Consider the following 18,273-nt stretch of genomic DNA (forward strand, 5'->3'; position numbering starts at 1 on the left):
GAAATCCAAACGGCTCCAAGATGATAAACAAAGGCCTTCTGAGAGTAATCCGCGCTGTTTTGTTGTAGAAATATCCATATTTAAAACTTTATAAAACGAAAATAACTAGCCTCCGGTAACGTTGCCATCTTACACTCCTATGTATTCAGGAGAGGGTATCAGCGTAGTGTGCGCACTTTTTTTTAGAGACGTATGACGACATTCACAGGGCAGGGGCACAAAGCAGCAGCAGAGAAACCTCTGTAAACTGCGTACGCTCTTATCTTGAATGTGGACACGACCAAGATGGTGGCATTGCCAGAAGCTAGTTATTTTTGTTTATAAAGTTTTAAATATGGATTTTCTACAACAACACTGCACGGATTACCTTCAGAAGCCTTTTGTTTATCATCGTGGAGCCATTTGTATTTAGTTTGTGAAGAATGGATGCACATTTTTTTGGACTTGAAGGTTGCGGACCCTGTAACTTTACATGTGATTAACAGAAAATGTTTTAGATCTTTCAAAAATAACTGAGAATGTGTTCGTCTAAAAAATGATGGACATATGCATCTGAAACGGCTTGGGGGTGAGTATGGTTTTAATATAATTTTTGCCGAACTATCCCTTTAACTTCTCAGGTTTACTTTTTATACCTCTTAAAGGAGTAGCTTACCCCAAAATGAAAATTAGCCCATATTTTACTCTCCCTCAAAACTAGGTGTTCATGCACAAGTTTTTTTTAGAGCTTAAAGCGCATCCATCCATCTATCAAAAACAAATCTGTACAGTTATTAAATGTCTTTGGAGGTGAAGCAATAGATTTTTGTAATGTTGGGTCAGAGGTTAACATTTCACCTGACCTTAACTTCTTTGTGAACATTCAAAGGTTTGAAATATAAATGTTTTGCCTTGAAGATCCCTGGAAGACTCTGGAATAACCATTAATAGTTTTTGATGGATGGATGTGCTGTGGGGCACTATCCATTGCCATTATAATGCTGTAAAAAGTCAGGATATTATTTAATCTAATTCTGACTGCGTTTTGCTTAAAGAAGAAAGTCATAAACACCTAGGATGGCTTGAAGGCGGGGTGCATAATCTCTGAAAGCCAATGTTGATATTTGAAATCACCTAAACAAACACAACTCTACCCCAATAGAATCTGGACCTTCTTTTGATAGACCCGCCCCACACATACGCAAGGCAACGATGTTGGTAGACACGGCCCTTACTGCTACAAGTGGTCTTTGGTAGTTGGCTCGACTCCCTTTTCCAAAGTGTTTTTCAAAAATCATGCACCACATAAGGTTGAGTAAAATATAGGCTAATTTAACGTTGTCTTTTACATCCATTTAGTTTATTTTATTTGTGTTTTTTGTTATCGTTTTGTTTGCACCATGAAATATGCTTAATTATTGAAGCATCAAAAAAGCAGTTGGACGTATGACAGAGTGCACTTAGCCAGGGTTGTATAAGTTTCAGAAATATTTTTTTTTCAATAGCGCATACACCAACCAAGAGCGGACACAAAATCAATGTCATCAAAGAAGCGTGGTGTTGTTTGTGAGGAAAATGTAAGCTTTTTTAGCTTATTAGCTTTATATAATTTTTAACTTATATAAAGAGTATTATGGAAACAATATATATACACTAGTCAACATTTGAAGTGGATCAAAACCTTTCTTAAAAGTTGTCTAAAACCGCTACCCAATACCCGTTCTTGTCTTAGGACAACATTGATGAACATTTTTGATCCACTTCAAATGTTGACTAGTATAGTTTGTATATCCGGGATATAGACCCTTTTACAGCTCACGTGATCAAATAGCCTGCGCGCGCATTTCGGCAACAGAAGAGCTGTTATTCCCCATTGGTTCTAACTTGTTAGCAAATCAGAAAGTTTATTAAAACGGTTTCCCAGCATCAAAATGTCTGGTTGTTGCGTTTGGTTGCACTAATATAATATACGTATATATGTATCTGGCAACTTTATTTTTCGCCATCTGCTAACGTCTTCTATCCTCTCCACTATAGTACACCATAAGTTGATAAAGTCAACTTTTTAAATAACTTTCTCTTGTCTGTGTTGCTTCACTGCTGATTTTTACCGTTGCCTAAATGCGCGCGCATACGCTGCCACGTCATCATTGTGTACAAACAGTAAAAGGGTCTATGTGTGTGTGTGATTGTTTAACGCTGGAATTCATTGAAAGGGGCTGCCACAACCGCGTCATGGTTCACAGACGCCAGGCGGTAAGTAAAACTGCTTTAAACGTCTGTGCTTTGTTGTCAACCAGCGCGTATATAACGTTACATGTAATGTAAATGACACCCATAAGTTATTCATGTTTTGTGTGTTGCTTGCTCATGACTCGCTGCACCCACGCTACGCCTCCAGGAGCTTGGGGCTTATTTGGTAAAAATCGATATAGTTAATCTGTCTTTTATAAATCTGATAAAACTAAAGACACTTTGAATATATGAGGGATGCAATACGTAAGCAATAAGGTACGAGAGGCTGTGCTGTATCGCCTGCAACCCCTTCAGCCGTTACTTTTTCACGATACAGCACTTGCCTCAAGTACCTCATTGCTTTTATAAAACGGTTACCACACAATATTAAAGTAAAAAAAATATAAGTGCAACTTTAATGAAGTTAAATCAATAAAAAGCATTCTTTCCGCTAGAAAAAATAGTCCCTGACCATGAACAAAAATGCGTTCCAATGTGTAATATGCATGAAAGCTCAAAAAAAAAAAAAAAAAACGATACGTGTGGTTGCTAATTGTGAATAAAGCACACCTATTGACCAATCAGCATCAAGGATTGGAACTAACCGTTTTATAATACTCAAGATAGTATAGTACTCAAGATTAATATGAGATAAGCAGAAACTGCGTGTTTTATGTAAATCATCTTAAACAAGCTAACACATTTTGCTCCTCAATTCCTATCAATAAGATAAACATGATGTTTACCAGCAGGTGGCACTCCACAGCAGTATTACAGATTGCACTGCATAATAATTCCCTATTAATCCTTAACATCCTTGTTCTACTTATCAAGTTTGTCCCTGCATGCTCGTGCAGATGTTATTTGTTTAGAAATCACTTTTACAACTGTAACATCATGTGTAAATACACAATCTGCAAGAAAATTAGGAAAGGATTCATTAACATTAATAGCACGTAACCGGCATCCCTAACAGGAATAAGCCCGCTCCATTTATCTATCACGGAACGATAAGGAGGATTAAATGTATCATACAGTGATGTCCTTCTCCCTTATTAGTGGACTTTCCTCTGAGCCACTGCCCAGTGAACTCTTCTGGTGACCTGCAAGTGAAGGTCTTGTTTTAGATAAGATAAGTGCAATAATATTACCACATGGAAACTCTTTACATACAAATTACATTGTTATTTATTACCCTCTCCCATTGGCGATCATCAAAACTACTGTGCCAGAAATGTATTCAAGCAGAAAGTATTGGCTTCAGCAGCGTTGTTCATTTATAACTTGGCTCTCGAAGGCAACACGGAGAAAGACAAACCTTGGCTGCTGATAGACGCTGCTGTCTGGCCTCCACATTCACAAAGCACATACTTGTGATTCCAGGATGCATGAATGCCTAAGACCCTCATTCCTTACTGTAGCTAAGGAGCCCGACCTGACAAAAGACACTGCTGTAGGGACACACAAAGGGTGCCATAGGTCAGTACCCTGAACCCGAGCTAACAAGGAGCTGGGAGCGTATGTCATGTTAGATGTTATTAGGATAAGACAGCTGCATTGGAGACAATGATGCATAGACATAAAGTCATAAAGACATAAAGAGGAAATGTGTGGCAAACAATAGCTCAGAATGGAAGGTGTCTTGTAAAAAAAGATTTTCTGGAGTATTAAAACGGCTAATTGTGACACAGTTTGCATATTGTGTCTAAATAAGGATTGTTATGGTTTCGGCCCTGCGCGAAACTGTGTTATTGGGAAGGGATGTGAAACATTACCTTTTTGAAAGACTTGGGTTGAAAACACCCCCATTCAGCTTTTGTTGCAGAGCTGGTTTCACTCCATCCTTTAAAGAATGAAGGAGAATGGCAAGACATTTGTGACCCTGCCTGTGAAATCCTAGCTAGATATTTTTGTGATTTACTGTTTTCTTCATAAAAATCATCCTACATAATATAAACAACATTCTGTGAACATAAAACTTTGATATTTTAAATACTGACTAAGTAAGGTCATGTTAACGATTGAAATCAAACTTTGATGCTCCTTATCTTCTACAACATTAGATTGAGACTTTAACCTGGATTTTACAGGCAGAGTCACATTTCTCTGAGGTCTTTCTGTGCGTTTTTCACTCATTATATTATCACCATTAAATATAATTGCTTTTATAAAGCTCTTAAATGGTTAAACAAAATCCAATGAGCCATAATATTACGCTGCTGTGATTATCAAACAGACATCTAAAAACCCAGAGATAAGATAGGCTACGTCCTGTATTATTGTAGTGTTTGCGCACATATGTCGGACCATTTGTTTACTGCAACATGCCATTTAAATAACGCAGAGCTACAAAGACGTTGTTACAAAGTCCCAGATTGCACTAAATGGAACCAATTAAAGTAATTGGCTACATATTTAGAGATCTGCATCAGCTCAATGTACACAAAGCAAAATGATGACTCTCGACTTCCATACTAACAGACCAACTCGACGGCAATGTACTTAAAAAACTTTATTATAAGATTACATGGGTGAATTTGTATAAAACCACTTTGTTTTTTGTATTTTCCCATAGATAAACTGAAAATAACATCCTTACTGTACTTTGCAAGTATACGAATCTTTAAAATACTCCTCATACCATTTTTGCTTGTATGTAGTTATTGGCACAGTTATACAATAAGCATACAACTTTGTGCAGGTATGTATTATTTTATAGAAAGTATATATACTTTGCTGTATCCAAGTAATACTGAGTTATATACAGTATATTCTTCTATATAAAGATTTGTCCCTTTAAAGTCCTAAGAGTTCAGTTATGTGGAAATGCTAAATGTGAAAGCAAATGTAAAACTAAATGCTTGCTTGTACACAAAAAAATGCCTTTTTGTCATTGGGGAGGTACCCTCAAAGGTTCATTTTTGTACCTTAATTGGGTATACAACAGATTTAAATGCTGTACATTTTGGGGTACAATATTATACCCTATTGTGTACCTTTAAGGACCAATTTTGTACCACTTAAATGTTGGGGTTACAAAAGGTACAACATTGTATTATGACATTGTATTATGTTTTGTATACCTGTAAAGGTACCACCCTTGCGACAGAAGAGGTACAGTTTTTTCTGACAGAGTAACTGCTTAATCTACTCCATATAGATATCTGTTTAAAGGCATAGGGATTCATAACAGAAGTGTTGATCTGTTATCACCACAACAAGGATTGTATCTAAGGTATATAGCCATGTGTGATTGCTCAGACATTGTTTATCCTTTGTTTATTGGACCAATACAAGTGGTTTTACTGGCACAAGTACATAGAATAACAGGCACATGACGTTCTCTCACAATTCATGTTACTTGTTGCGTCAATGATTGGTTATTTACTTTCTTCAACCGGTATAGTACTCTCTTCTTTTTAGTACTCTCTATCTTTTTACATGCATTGTAAAACCGACTTGTACCCTAGCAAAGTGAGAACCGTCTGGAGTTGATGTTCATCTTCGTTACACCGATAAGACGAAGTGGTGATGAGAGGCCAAATCCTGGAGTGACAGGTCCATCACACAAAAGATCCGAAAGCTCGTCACGTTCCTCCAGGCCAAACGTGGCATCATTGAGCATGCGCCGATGCAGGTGACATGTCTGCTCGACTTTGAGTTTGTGGATGTCACCACGCAGTCGCATGAGCTGGCGGGCCAACTGCTGGTCCTGAATACGCATCTCCATCTATGGATTCATAACAGAGAAAGGAATCAATCTAAGGGCTACTCGAAGTATTGAGGCTGGGGAATGCTTGTGTTATGTCTCACAGTGCATGCATGTAACGGTCCATTGGTAGATCGCACTATTGGCTGATAATGGAATACTCAGTTACTGTGCGCTTTTGTCTGATGTAAATTCATTTTTAATTGTCACATGAAATTTTAATCATCAGTAAAAGATATGTTATTACATTTAGGGGCGGTTTCCCAGACAGGGCCTAAACCTAGTCCAAGACTAACTTAAATGTTAGTGTTGTCTTGACCGAAAACAACTTGCTCTGTCATATCTTAAAATATATCAGTGCAAGTGTTGTGTCTGAAGATGCACATCAGTAATGTTTATTTATAAATGATGCTTTTAAAAAGGTCTTAAATGTCCTAATTTAACTAAGACCTAGTCCTGGTTTAAGCTTATCCCTGTCTGGGAAATCGCCCCTTAAAGGAGGAAAATGTTTAAAGTCCCCATGAAATCAAAATATATATTGCAGTGTTTATTTTAAACAGTTTATCTGTGCAAGTCTGTTTTTAATGAATGTGCTCTAATAAACTTAAAAGTCGGAAAATGTACTTCTGGACTTTCTTGATTGCATCAGTTAGACATCTTGGGCGGAGCATCCATAACCCCGCCCCCTCCAACTGTCAGTCTGCTGTGAGTTTCTCAGTGAATGAAATGTCTACTTTTCTGGGTCCAATCAATTTACATTGGACAACACAAGCCAAGCCTGCTAATTTCCTTATTTTTCCATGTTTTTCCATTGCACTCATACGTCACAACGCGGAAGTCAAGTTGATCGCAATTTCTGGTTAACTGGGACTTTAAATATGTTATGATTTTAAAAAATGGCAACCAAATTTAATTTTTTTTACTAGAAATAAATCAGTGGGTAAATCCTTAAAGAGCACCTATCGTCTGATTTACGGTCTTACCCCTCGTTCAGACAGCCAACGACAAGCAGTAGCAGAGCGACGCGATCTCATTCATTTCAATGGAAACCTGGCGACTTCCGGCGACACGAGCGATTCAATTCAATGGACTCTATGCACGGCGGTGCTTGACGTATTTCCGGTGAAATCTCAGGATGCTGGACTACTTCCGCCAGTCATAGAGCTCAATGATATTCAGGAACGTTGGTTGCCACAATAGCCAAAATAACACTGCAAATTTTGTTGATGGTTGTTTAATTTACATAGAAATAACTTATACTTCACATTTAATACCATAATGACATTTAAACGTATGAAAGTATATTTTTATAGACGGGAGAACCGAACTTCTAGCCACCACTGGTGTGTGTCATAGTGTTTACAGCATTAGACTCAAGCATGACAACTTCTACACTGCTACCCTGTATCTGCATTAACACTAGTTTTAGATAGAAATTGCACTGATAACAGTGCTATTCATCTGTTGTTGATATACTTATGAATTTTGTATAATTGTTATCATCAGTACTAGCGAAGATAACATCTGTGGTTATACAAGCAAAATGTTAAAACAGTAAAAAACGTGTATTTTGCGCATTTATGCTTTATTAATAACAAATGCAAAAGACAAATAGAAAATTCATATCAATGATAACAAGAATAACTTCAGAGAAAAATAAAACACACACACAACAAACTAAATACACAGGGTATTAAAATAAACAGCACAAGAAATAAACAAACAGCACAAGAAATAAACAAATAATGGAATAGATTTCTTAAATGGACTTTACCATAGTCAATAGTTCTTTTTGCGTTGTTATTTATATCCTATAAAGTTCCAAGATATGACTCAAAAATATCCAAGTAAAAATGTTTTGACAATCAACGTGAATATACAAAAAAAAAAAAAGGTATTAAACGTCACATTTAATATAAGTCCTGCTGCAGTTCGTGTTGCTTTTTCCTCATATAGCAGTGAGATTTCATTTACGTCTTTTAATTTACCTGACACTTTAAGATAACATTACAAAGACATTAATCCTGAATCATAAAAACAGCACAATGTAAGCTCTGCTAGTATGATGAACATATCATAATGATTACAGAGATAAGACGACTTGCAACCTTTCTCGAGTTTGCACATCTGGACAATTCTTCACACATCACAGGTTGTAAATTTGGGTAAATCCAGCAAACAACGAGTAAATTTAGCGATTCTGCCGTCACTTTAAATCTCCCGTACCGGAAACTGAAGAGCAGCCTTGAGTCAAACGCGGAAGTTAAGCGTGCATAGAGTCCATTCAATTCAATTTTAGTTATATAGCGCTTTTCACAATTGTTAATTGTTGCAAAGCAGCTTTACATGAGTAGATGTAGAGGAGAACATTGAAAATCAATACATACTATAAGAAGTAGAATATAGCGGCTAAGGATAAAAAACCGTGTAAGCGAGCATATTAATAATGTAACGTATACAGTAAAGTGCTAAGTTAAGCCAAAGTTGGCTGACTCTCCCTGGAACTAAAAAACCCCCTAGGAGAAAACCCGGTGGGAAAAACTCCTAGAAGGACAAAAAACCCTAGGTAGAAATTAATATTTAATTTTAATAAAGCGACAGTGACCGTTGGCGACCGTATGGGCGTGTCCAGCGACGCGAGAAAGTTAAGAAAAGTTTAACTTTATGCAAATGTCGAGCGACTTTCGGGAGCGACTACCAATGAGAACAAAGCAGTGGAGTTCACGTCACCCTTCTCTCATCAGTTACTGGCGTGGATGGTACTCATTTGTTTATGACAAGAAGATTTAGAAACGCCTCATTGAAAGAGACAAGCGACACACAGCGATAACGTCGCTGTCTGTCTGAACGAGGGGTTACATTTCCTTTGGTGTGTAAGTTTGTATTAGTACATGTTAACGATATGCAAAAGGTACAAACCCCAAAGTAAACGATGATGCGAGTTATCGTTTCCAACGTAAATCTCTTTTCTTGGACTACAACAAACACACGGATTGTAGGCAACAGTTTACTTCCTGGGATTGGTGATGTAGTAAAGACCGACATTATCATAATTCCTCCCGCTTCGACTCAAAGCCTTAAGTTAACTCCTGTTAGCATTGCATTGTAATCAAATCTTTCAAACATGAAAAGGAGCGTCACATTTGCGGCTGACCCCAGAGGTATTCAGGCCAATCACAACGTACAGATTTGCTGGCCAATCAGGGACACAGCGCTTTTCAGATCAATGAGTTTTGTACAAAATCAAAGCGTTTGAGGAAGACAGAGTTATTTGGAGCTACAAAAAATGTGTGGAAAAAAAATGCAAACCATGAACCATGCAAACACATTGTATTATACAAAATACACAAAATAACGTTGCTTTTAGCAATGAAATAGGTGCTCTTTAATGGGAATCAACAAAAAATGACAAGTTTTAGAGAATTTCTTGTAAATGTGTTGCTGCTACACATGTACCTCATAAATGTATTTCTTTATCCCTTTCCATTTTTCAAAATATTCTTTTCCAAACATTTTTGTATGTTATTGTTAATATGTAATTTGGAAGCAATTCCATTATGGTTGATGAAGAATAATACTTCATTTATTTGTTAATAAAAATAAAAGACTGCCCACCCTGAAACCAAACAAGAAAAAACGCTCACTGTGCGTGAGATGTAGCGTACAACCGAAAAATACTTTGGACTTTATGGTGCGTTCCAGACAGCTCCTCCATTTCCTACTTGTGAATAACCACTGTGACCAATTTTGCCTGTTAATGATCTACAAATAATATTTTATGTTATTTACATTTGACTGTGACTTGAAATTGACTGGAAAGCTTTGAGGTTGGAAATGGGAAATGTCAACTTGTCTGGCATGTTCACAGTATGCACAGCTGTCCACGAGTAATACTAGCAGTTTTCACAGTATAACCAGCAAATCCAGTTGAAATGCTGTTTAATCTTTGTATGTGTCTAATGACAAAAGAACAAACTATTGATATTAAATCATATAGTAAGTAAGGTAACAACTTATGTAGATTTTTTACCATTGGCCATTTGAGTAACCTATTGAAATGTCTATCTTTTTTTTTTTAAATTTTTTACATTTAAATGGAGCTTAGAGGATCTTTAAAAGTCCCTGCTGTTTCACATGGTTGCATCCAAGTTTCTATGCCCAAATGTTTGTGGACATACACAAAGCCGAAAGCAATGGAAAGCGGGCTCTGCTGGAACAAATGGAGTCCAATTGCGTCAGCTATCATACACCTGTGCTTACAAATATGCCATGAGCCGCATGTCCGAGTGGAACCGAAGTGATTACACAGGAAACAGACTCGTACCCATCTGCTCTGCATCCCTTCTGCTCACTTTAACATGAATTGCAATGCTCACCAAATGGTCAACAAATAAAGATGAGGTTTCACTTACCAGTTCCTTTCTAAGCCAAACAAGAGCTTCGTCAATATTTCCAAACTCCCCAAGGGTTCTAGTAGTAAGGCTGTTTCCTGCATTTGTGATATTCCTCTGAGGTTTTCCACTGGACTTCAGCCCAACACTTCTCTCCATCTCCGATGACCCTTGTGAAACTGCTAAGCCTTTAGAGTTTTGAGCTTCAACACGGGCCTTCCACTCAAGATAGGATGGACGTCTGGTTTCAAGTCTTAGCTTCTCCGTCAGTGCTTTCAACGTTCTTAAGTGATCATCTGGGGCCACCTCGAGACCATCATAATCCTCTATATTGATCTGAGGTATTGAGCTGGCATCCATGGCCTTTTGAGGAAGTGAACGGTGTAGCCGAAAATAAACTGTGAAAATCAATTTCTGTGGTCATACGATCTCATTGCCTTGTTTGATCAATAAAGATGTGGTAGACCTTTGGATCCGATTGAAGCTCGCAGGATGCCACGTCTGTGGGTCTATAAAATAAATCAATGAAGATATTGGCATTTCATTTTTCCAGCAGTATCACCTCTTTAGCACATGCACTGCAACCACAGGACTTCCACAGTTGCTTCTTCATCCATCCATCCATTTAACTATTTAAAAATACTTTATTATGACAAACATCCAAGCTCTTTAGATTTGATATAAAATACATATATAATGTGAAGCATAACCTACCTCCAGATCTATGTGTACGAGAAATAAATCATGGCTTAAACTTTCCGTCTGTCTCGTATCATATTGGATGTGAGAAAACTATTCGTTGCCATAGCAACCAAGCAGCGCCTATGAGTCAGCACTGAAGGGCTGTCTGCTTTAAGAACTGAAATGTCACCTCACACTAACAGCCAAACCTGTGACAATGACTAAAGAATATAATGCCACTGATTTAGTCTTTCGTTATAAAGTCAAAATTATAATGATAATCAAAACTACTAATTACAACATCATATTAAGAGGCCATACTGTATTCCAGGAGCACTATCTTATCTTAGTCCCAGATTAAAATGCATGTTTGACCTGCCTTCATTTAAAAATATCTTGCACTGACATATTTCAATATATATCAGTGCCATTGTTTTATCTCAAGATCCACGCCATTATTGTTCTTTTGTAAGGAATGTTTGTGAAAACTACTTAAATGTCCTAATATAAGGTCTAGCCCTGAATTAATCTAAAAACCCTGTCCCGGAATCCACCCCATTATGGTCTGAGGACCACCCAACTTTGAAAACTTTCCTAGACAAATCTCTGTTTGATCTGTATGTGTGATGTTTGGAGCATCGCCTTGCCTTATTTCATCACCCCAGGTGCTTTATGAATGCATCCGCCCATAAGAGGGTTTAGACGTTGAAGAGCACTGGTACTTAATTGGCACCAGTTTAACCTCCCCTTGGCCCCTGTGACTAATCAAAACCCTCAAGTTTCGGCTCATTTAACATTCATTCTCCACCTCCTCTACTTTTCAAGCTCTGTGTGTGGCGGGGTTAATGTGACTCATTTCACAGCGTGAACCATTCAACCCAGACCACTCTTACTGTATACCTTTCAGAAACACAAATTCCAACACATTTCTCAATATGTGGACCTATTGAGATCTAATGATATTTAATTGGGAAAAATTGGTACACATTTGGTCTAAAATGGGCAAAGCTAACCAAACGTAAAACTAGCGTTCCATTAATAACTCAACTATGACCCAACAAATGTTTTTCGAGTGTATATGTGTTGGACTGGGACTTTCCCAGCAACAAATAGCCGTCATTACTGTCTGGGTTAACTATAGACTTGATATAGTCATGATGAGTAACTCACTTCTAGCCAAAATAAAATTACATTTGGTTACATGTTGTTTTTCCAAAATAACTTGCGACGAGATATGATATTCACATTTTTCCTAATGAAAACTCCTGTCGTAATTTACCCTAATGTTGTGTAAACCTGTAAGATCTTTTATTCTGTTGAAACCAAATGAAGATATTTTAATGAATGATGGTAAGCACGCAGTTGATTTCCATAGTATTTGTTTTTCCTACTGTAAAAGTCAATAAGTACCATCATCTGTGCAGTTACTCTTATCAAAATATCCTTTGCGTTTAACACAAGAAAGAGGGCAGAAGTTTCTTTTTTCTTATTTTGTGAACTATCCCTTTAAAGCTGTATCTTTCCACGCTGTGTGAGGCAGTAGCCTATTTAAAATGCAGATTGCAAGGGAAAATATCTATTTTCCAGACATATTAAATGCTGTTGGCCCAAACAGAGAGTTTGTAACAGAATCTGTCCATGGCTAATTAGATGTGGTTAACTGAACTGTATTTACTGGAGTACAAATCTTGTTCTCTCAGCACAAAACTGTTATCCTATTTGGAATAAAAATGAACCGATCCAGACAGAGTCTCATTTCATGACCAGTCTTTTCCATCTCTCACTGAAGCTCTTCGGTTGTAATGGCAACAGTTGTATTTTTCCTCTTATTCCCAACCAAAACCTTTATTAATTAATCATCTATCACAAGAATGATTAACTCTGTAAATACAGCTTAAGTAAACCTGTTTGAGTGTTGAACAACCTGTCAAGACAATATAGGTACACGAAACTGACAAAAACAAGATTATTTTAAACCGCACTCATTATAGGTGTATTTAAGGCCATTAAATGCAACAAATTATAATATAAAGATGTTTATTTAAGATAAAATAAATAACCGCAATGATCTAAATATACAAACGTATCAACCAGCTAAAAGCTCACTCTTAAGCTGTTGCCGGTACAAATGTGCTAAAAAAATATTATCTAAACACTTTTTCTTTGTATTAAAATATTTAGTTGAGTTCAGAAAGTCGACCACTTCGTACAGAACGAAACTATTAAGTAAAAAATATGAATAAAGTTAAAGACGGGATTACCTTCATAGTAGTTTATTAGGCTCTCGGCAGATCAGCAGTGCTTTTACACTACACTTGTTTCTTCAATGAGATGAGACGCTTGAATGGAGGAGGGGCGAGCGTTACGTCAGGTTGGGGTTGCCGTGGAGACGCTAAAGAATCCACTAAGAGCCTCGAGGACAGCAGCATCACCCGGATCGCCAGTAACAATAAGTTATGGGATGTACTAGTAGTGCTCCTGTATTAATAATATTTTACATTTTAGGAACTTAATAACATGTGAATCTATTAGATAGCATTAGTATATTATTCCATCCCGTTATAGTGCAGTGCAAATTAAGTCCGTTTTTGTTATGTATTTTTTGTTTTAAGAAATTAAAAGGGATGAATGATGGGCACCAAATTTTGCCGTGATATATCCTGATGTTTATTAATAGACATTGAAAATATATTATATTGGATTAATTCAACTGCGTTTGTTATGTTTGTCTGACCTCTGCTGGTGAAGGTTGTCACTTTCACCTGACAACATGAAGCCGAGCATTTATAATGTTAAATTTTATCTAATTCTAAATGCAGTGTATGCCTTTAATATTATGAATGCTTATATAAACAGTTTTGAAACTATGTAAAGCAAAACAGTAGAGTATTTTTATTTACACTTACTATTTTTAGATATGTCATTTAAATATCCCAGCAGCTCTATTACGCCTATATTACAAGCTATTACATAAACAATAAATGAATCTGTCAATCAATTTACGTTTTACTTGTTTTTCGACATCTCATTTTGTAATGAGTTGATTATGGGAGCGAGAAATGGGCGGGACTTCCTGTGTTCGCTCAACCCTCTGTTTATTTTTTTCCAGGCCAGAAATTGTCCACAGAGGTAAGATGAACGATTCATTGCTTATTTTAGACACTCATTTTCTATCATATCAGTGACATTTTTATAATGTAACGTCAAGACATACAGCGTTGTCATGCACCGTGCACTGCGCTAACTTGTTTCGTTCGTTTGCAGCATCTTCCGTTAAACGCTGAATTTCGCGGTTCAGTTTTAATGACACATCTTATACATTTTGATCTGACTGGGATTGTTTTGTAGATTAAAATAAAAATAGTCAAATGAGCGAGCGGTATAGCATGCAAAAGGCAGATATACGCACTGCATTGTGAATGATGTCATCGTGTTCACTGACGCACTGCAATATTGTAACATTTAAATGATGTTTTGTTTCATCTGACTCGCGATTTAACTATCACTGTTTATAGTGTTGGTAAATCTGTTTTGTATTAGCGAAATGCACCTGTTAACGGAGCAGTCAGGCTGAAAGTACGATGCACAGGCAGCCATGACTAAATATGATGTAGGCTATATATAAAATGAATAATCGGAAGTGCAGTGCTTATCATATATTTCGGATAAATAATGCGTTTGTGATAGCATTTGACTAAAACGAACATACTAGGTCTGTTTTATTTGAAAGAAATGCGTCTGTTTTGTGTTTTACTTAATTTTAGATGAGTTTAACGTGCGTAGGCTATTTTTCAAACACTATACATTTTCTTTTCTTTATATTTTTCCAATTTATTTTAAACGTTTTCTGTATATCATCAGCACACCAGAATTTGTTTGTATAAAATCATAGGTGTACTATAAAAAATAAACTTTTTATAGCCTTTATCTTATTGCATGTTCTGTAGATCGAGTGCGCATGCACTAAATGTAATAGGTTCGATCGCAGAGAACCCAAGTACTGATAAAATGCATAGCATGCTAGGCACTGTAAATGACTGTCAAATGCATAAATCTAATACAAAATTGAATATTAGCATAATAAGTGTATTCTTAATTTTACATTGAGCCCTAAATGACCATTTATGTCCAATATACTAGTAATATGTGCTTTTTATACTTAGTATATTAGTATTTTATCAGCAAAAATAAAAATAAACATTCATACTAAGTATTTCACATTTGACCTGGTAGAAAATGCTTAATACCATCATGCTTGCAATTAATTCATTTGGGTTTTTTTGTAGGTCCCCTTTTTACAGAATATCTTACATCATGTTGGACCCCCTAGTGTTGAGAAGTTTCTTCCTATGTTGCTTATTATTCCTACTGCTGGCATCTCGCTCTCAGCAGGACGAGCAGAGCAAGCTGTTACTGGTGTCCTTTGATGGCTTCCGGTGGGATTATGTGAACCGAGTGCCCACGCCAAATTTTCGTGCCCTGATGGAAGAAGGGGTACAGGTGGAGCAAGTGGAGAACACCTACATCACTAAGACCTACCCTAACCACTACTCCTTAGTGACGGGATTGCATGCCGAAACCCACGGCATTGTAGCCAACGAAATGTATGACCCCGTCCATAACCGGTCATTTTCCATGGAGGGGCCAGAAATGTATGATGCGTGGTGGTGGGAGGAGGCAGTGCCGTTGTGGGTGACCAATCAGAAAGCCGGACGGAAAAGCGGGGCTGCCATGTGGCCTGGATCAGATGTGGCGATTGGTGGAACGTTCCCGACGCATTACTTGATTTATAATGCGTCAATGCCCTTTGAGAGCCGGGTTGAGAAACTCATCGACTGGTTCTTGGGACCAGAAGCTATCAATTTTGGTGTCTTGTACTGGGAGGAGCCGGATGAGAGTGGCCATAACTTGGGTCCAGAGAGCCCACTGATGGATGTAGTCATAGCAGATATCGACGAGAAGCTGGGATTCCTCAGGGAAAAGCTCAAAACAGCCGGTCTTTATGAGAAGGTCAATCTTATTGTTACAAGCGATCATGGAATGGCGCAGTTATCACATGATAAGCTCATTGAGCTGGACACCTATGTTAGCCGCGATCTTTACACGTGGATAGACAAGAGCCCTGTAGTTGGCATTTTGCCTAAAGAAGGTAACTATGCATTAGGGTCATCATTGTTAAAATTGGTGTTATATGCTGGTTAATTTATTGACTATTATCTTTTTTTATTAATTTAGGCAAACTTGAAGAAGTCTACAGTTTATTGAAGAACGCCAATCCGAACATGGTTGTGTATAAAAAGGAGGAGATTCCAGATCACTATCACTACAGACACAACGTCAGGATAATGCCTCTGATAATAGAAGTCAAAGAAGGATGGACGGTCATGCAAAACAGAAATGGGTCTTTTATGTGTGCGTAATTGTATTTTAAACAATTTATTGTGTTTGCTAAGCATTGAGATAACACGCTTTCTATCACAGTCAGTTATATAATGCATATATGCTTATTTACAGTGGGAAACCATGGTTACAACAACAGCCTTCGCAGCATGCAACCTGTTTTTGTTGCCCGTGGACCGGCTTTCCGTTGCGACTACACCAAGGCCTCCATGACGTCCATCGACCTCTACCCTCTCATGTGCAACATTCTCGGCCTTAAGCCCTTGCCCAACAATGGTTCTTTGTCAAACGTGCAAGACCTTTTAGTGGAGACATCAACCCCAAAGCCAGCAGTACCACCCGTGCCCAAAGAGCCTTCTTACGCCTGGGCTATGGGGTCTATCCTTGGCTCCGCCCTCGTGGTCGGGTTCCTTTTTATCTTTGTAAAGCAGGTGACACAGCGGCAGCTCCCACCTCTTCATCTCTCCAACAGTGAGATAACACAGCCCTTACTGTAGCACCTGTAATAAATATGCAGCTTTTCTTATTTTGACATAAGGGTCACTTTTCTCATTAAGAGGTTATCAAACATGTAGCACTGACCGGTTTCCAGTGCCACGAATCCAATTGTAGTCAGTAGTATTCAGTCAGTATTTATGGTACCATGCCAAAGTTGAATATACCAAAAGCAATATGGGGAATGATAATACAAATGGACAGTGGTAGCCCAATCAATGAAATAATAACTGACTGAACCAATAGTGCCCTCTTCTGGCAAAATTGTCAGTGATAACTTGATTCTTGTCATCTAAAAACAAACTATTGTTCAAGGAAATAAAGATGTTAGCATCCCCATGCTTTTCCTTTAAATTTAAAATGTTTATTTAATAGGAAATGTATTTGCTTTATGCACTTGGATTTGCATTAAGTGAATTTTTATTAAGGTGGTGGGATAAGAAACAGAAATTTTAAGGGAGATGAAATAGTAGTAGTTGCTTTTAGAGTTTGTTGGTTTTCCTACTCATTACTGTTTTCTTTGTTAAGTAGTTAAATGCAATTATGTTGGCAGATTGACATAACTAAGTGTTAATAAAAAGAAGCAGGTAGTTTTTCAAACTACCTCTGTGTTGCACTATGATAAATGTAAGCTAATCAGGATAGAGATGAGACTTGTAGGATATTTAGCTTATCTGCATTTTGCACAATGTACTACCATTCATAATTTCTAAAAAAAAAACAAAAGGTGTGCCAAAATCTTCGTTTGTCATGTTTAAAATTTGCGTGGTAATAGGATAGGTTCTGCATTAATGTATTTTGTACTTTTTGAAAATGATATTTAACGAAAAGCCCTTTGTGGGGCAAAAACACTGTGATCTGTCTTTTACTGGTGCAAAGACTTAAGCGAGAAAAAAAAAGCTATTTGATATAAATGTTGCTGAAGTAGTTTGTAGTTAGCTGCTTGCAGAATTGTTTTTGTTATATTAAGGGACTTTCTATATGGATGTGTGCAGAGATTGTTGTGATTTGCGTTTAATGTCTATGATTTTACTGGATTCGATTTACATGTTCTGGATTTTATGGCCTAATGTTTGATTTTGCCCTGTCTGAGTCTTGTAAGCGATACATAAAAAATAAATAAACAGGTGGTTTGACTGCATGTGTCCCTTTGGTTTAGGTATAACATTGTGTTTGCACCACAAAGATCATGGGTTCACAGTGAACACACACACAGTGATAAAATGTATAGATTGAATCCAATGCAAGTCATTTTGGATAAAAGCAACGTTAATTGTCTAATAAATTGTTGTTTTATTGCTTTGACATTTTATTCTCATACATTTTTTTTTGTTCATTATAGAATTTTCACACATTGTTGTGATTAAATTAATTTTTTGCAAG

General features: G+C 37.2%; 2 protein-coding genes across 3 annotated transcripts; one reads left to right on the forward strand and one right to left on the reverse strand.

Moving 5' to 3' along the window:
• Positions 1-4,428: 4,428 nt before the first annotated feature.
• Positions 4,429-14,016, reverse strand: fam167ab (family with sequence similarity 167 member Ab). 2 transcript variants are annotated; one of them, XM_065257252.2, is made up of 3 exons: positions 13,257-14,016; positions 10,336-10,823; positions 4,429-5,944 (listed from the first exon to the last, which is right to left on the reverse strand). In XM_065257252.2, the coding sequence occupies exons 2-3, from the start codon at positions 10,672-10,674 to the stop codon at positions 5,681-5,683; spliced, it is 603 nt and encodes a 200-aa protein (XP_065113324.1). In that variant the 5' UTR covers positions 10,675-10,823; positions 13,257-14,016; the 3' UTR covers positions 4,429-5,680. The 2 variants fall into 2 exon arrangements, with proteins under 2 accessions (XP_065113324.1, XP_065113325.1); XM_065257253.2 differs by lacking the exon at positions 13,257-14,016 and adding an exon at positions 11,029-11,120.
• Positions 14,017-14,031: 15 nt separating this feature from the next.
• On the forward strand, positions 14,032-18,031 carry enpp5 (ectonucleotide pyrophosphatase/phosphodiesterase 5). Its single transcript, XM_065257250.2, has 4 exons — positions 14,032-14,124; positions 15,282-16,144; positions 16,231-16,407; positions 16,510-18,031. The coding sequence occupies exons 1-4, from the start codon at positions 14,042-14,044 to the stop codon at positions 16,890-16,892; spliced, it is 1,506 nt and encodes a 501-aa protein (XP_065113322.1). The 5' UTR covers positions 14,032-14,041; the 3' UTR covers positions 16,893-18,031.
• The last annotated feature ends 242 nt before the right edge of the window (positions 18,032-18,273 follow it).

This window comes from Paramisgurnus dabryanus, chromosome 12 (assembly GCF_030506205.2).
Source record: "Paramisgurnus dabryanus chromosome 12, PD_genome_1.1, whole genome shotgun sequence".
Lineage (NCBI taxonomy): Eukaryota > Metazoa > Chordata > Actinopteri > Cypriniformes > Cobitidae > Paramisgurnus > Paramisgurnus dabryanus.

Bases quoted from the DNA above. Each gene is read 5' to 3' on its own strand.
- enpp5 (XM_065257250.2), top strand. From the start codon at position 14,042: ATGGGAGCGAGAAATGGGCGGGACTTCCTGTGTTCGCTCAACCCTCTG. The intron at 14,125-15,281 runs GTAAGATGAACG...GTTTTTTTGTAG, and splicing joins GCCAGAAATTGTCCACAGAG to GTCCCCTTTTTACAGAATAT. The intron at 16,145-16,230 runs GTAACTATGCAT...TTATTAATTTAG, and splicing joins TGGCATTTTGCCTAAAGAAG to GCAAACTTGAAGAAGTCTAC.
- fam167ab (XM_065257252.2), bottom strand. From the start codon at position 10,674: ATGGATGCCAGCTCAATACCTCAGATCAATATAGAGGATTATGATGGT. The intron at 5,945-10,335 runs GTAAGTGAAACC...ATGAATCCATAG, and splicing joins TTTGGCTTAGAAAGGAACTG to ATGGAGATGCGTATTCAGGA.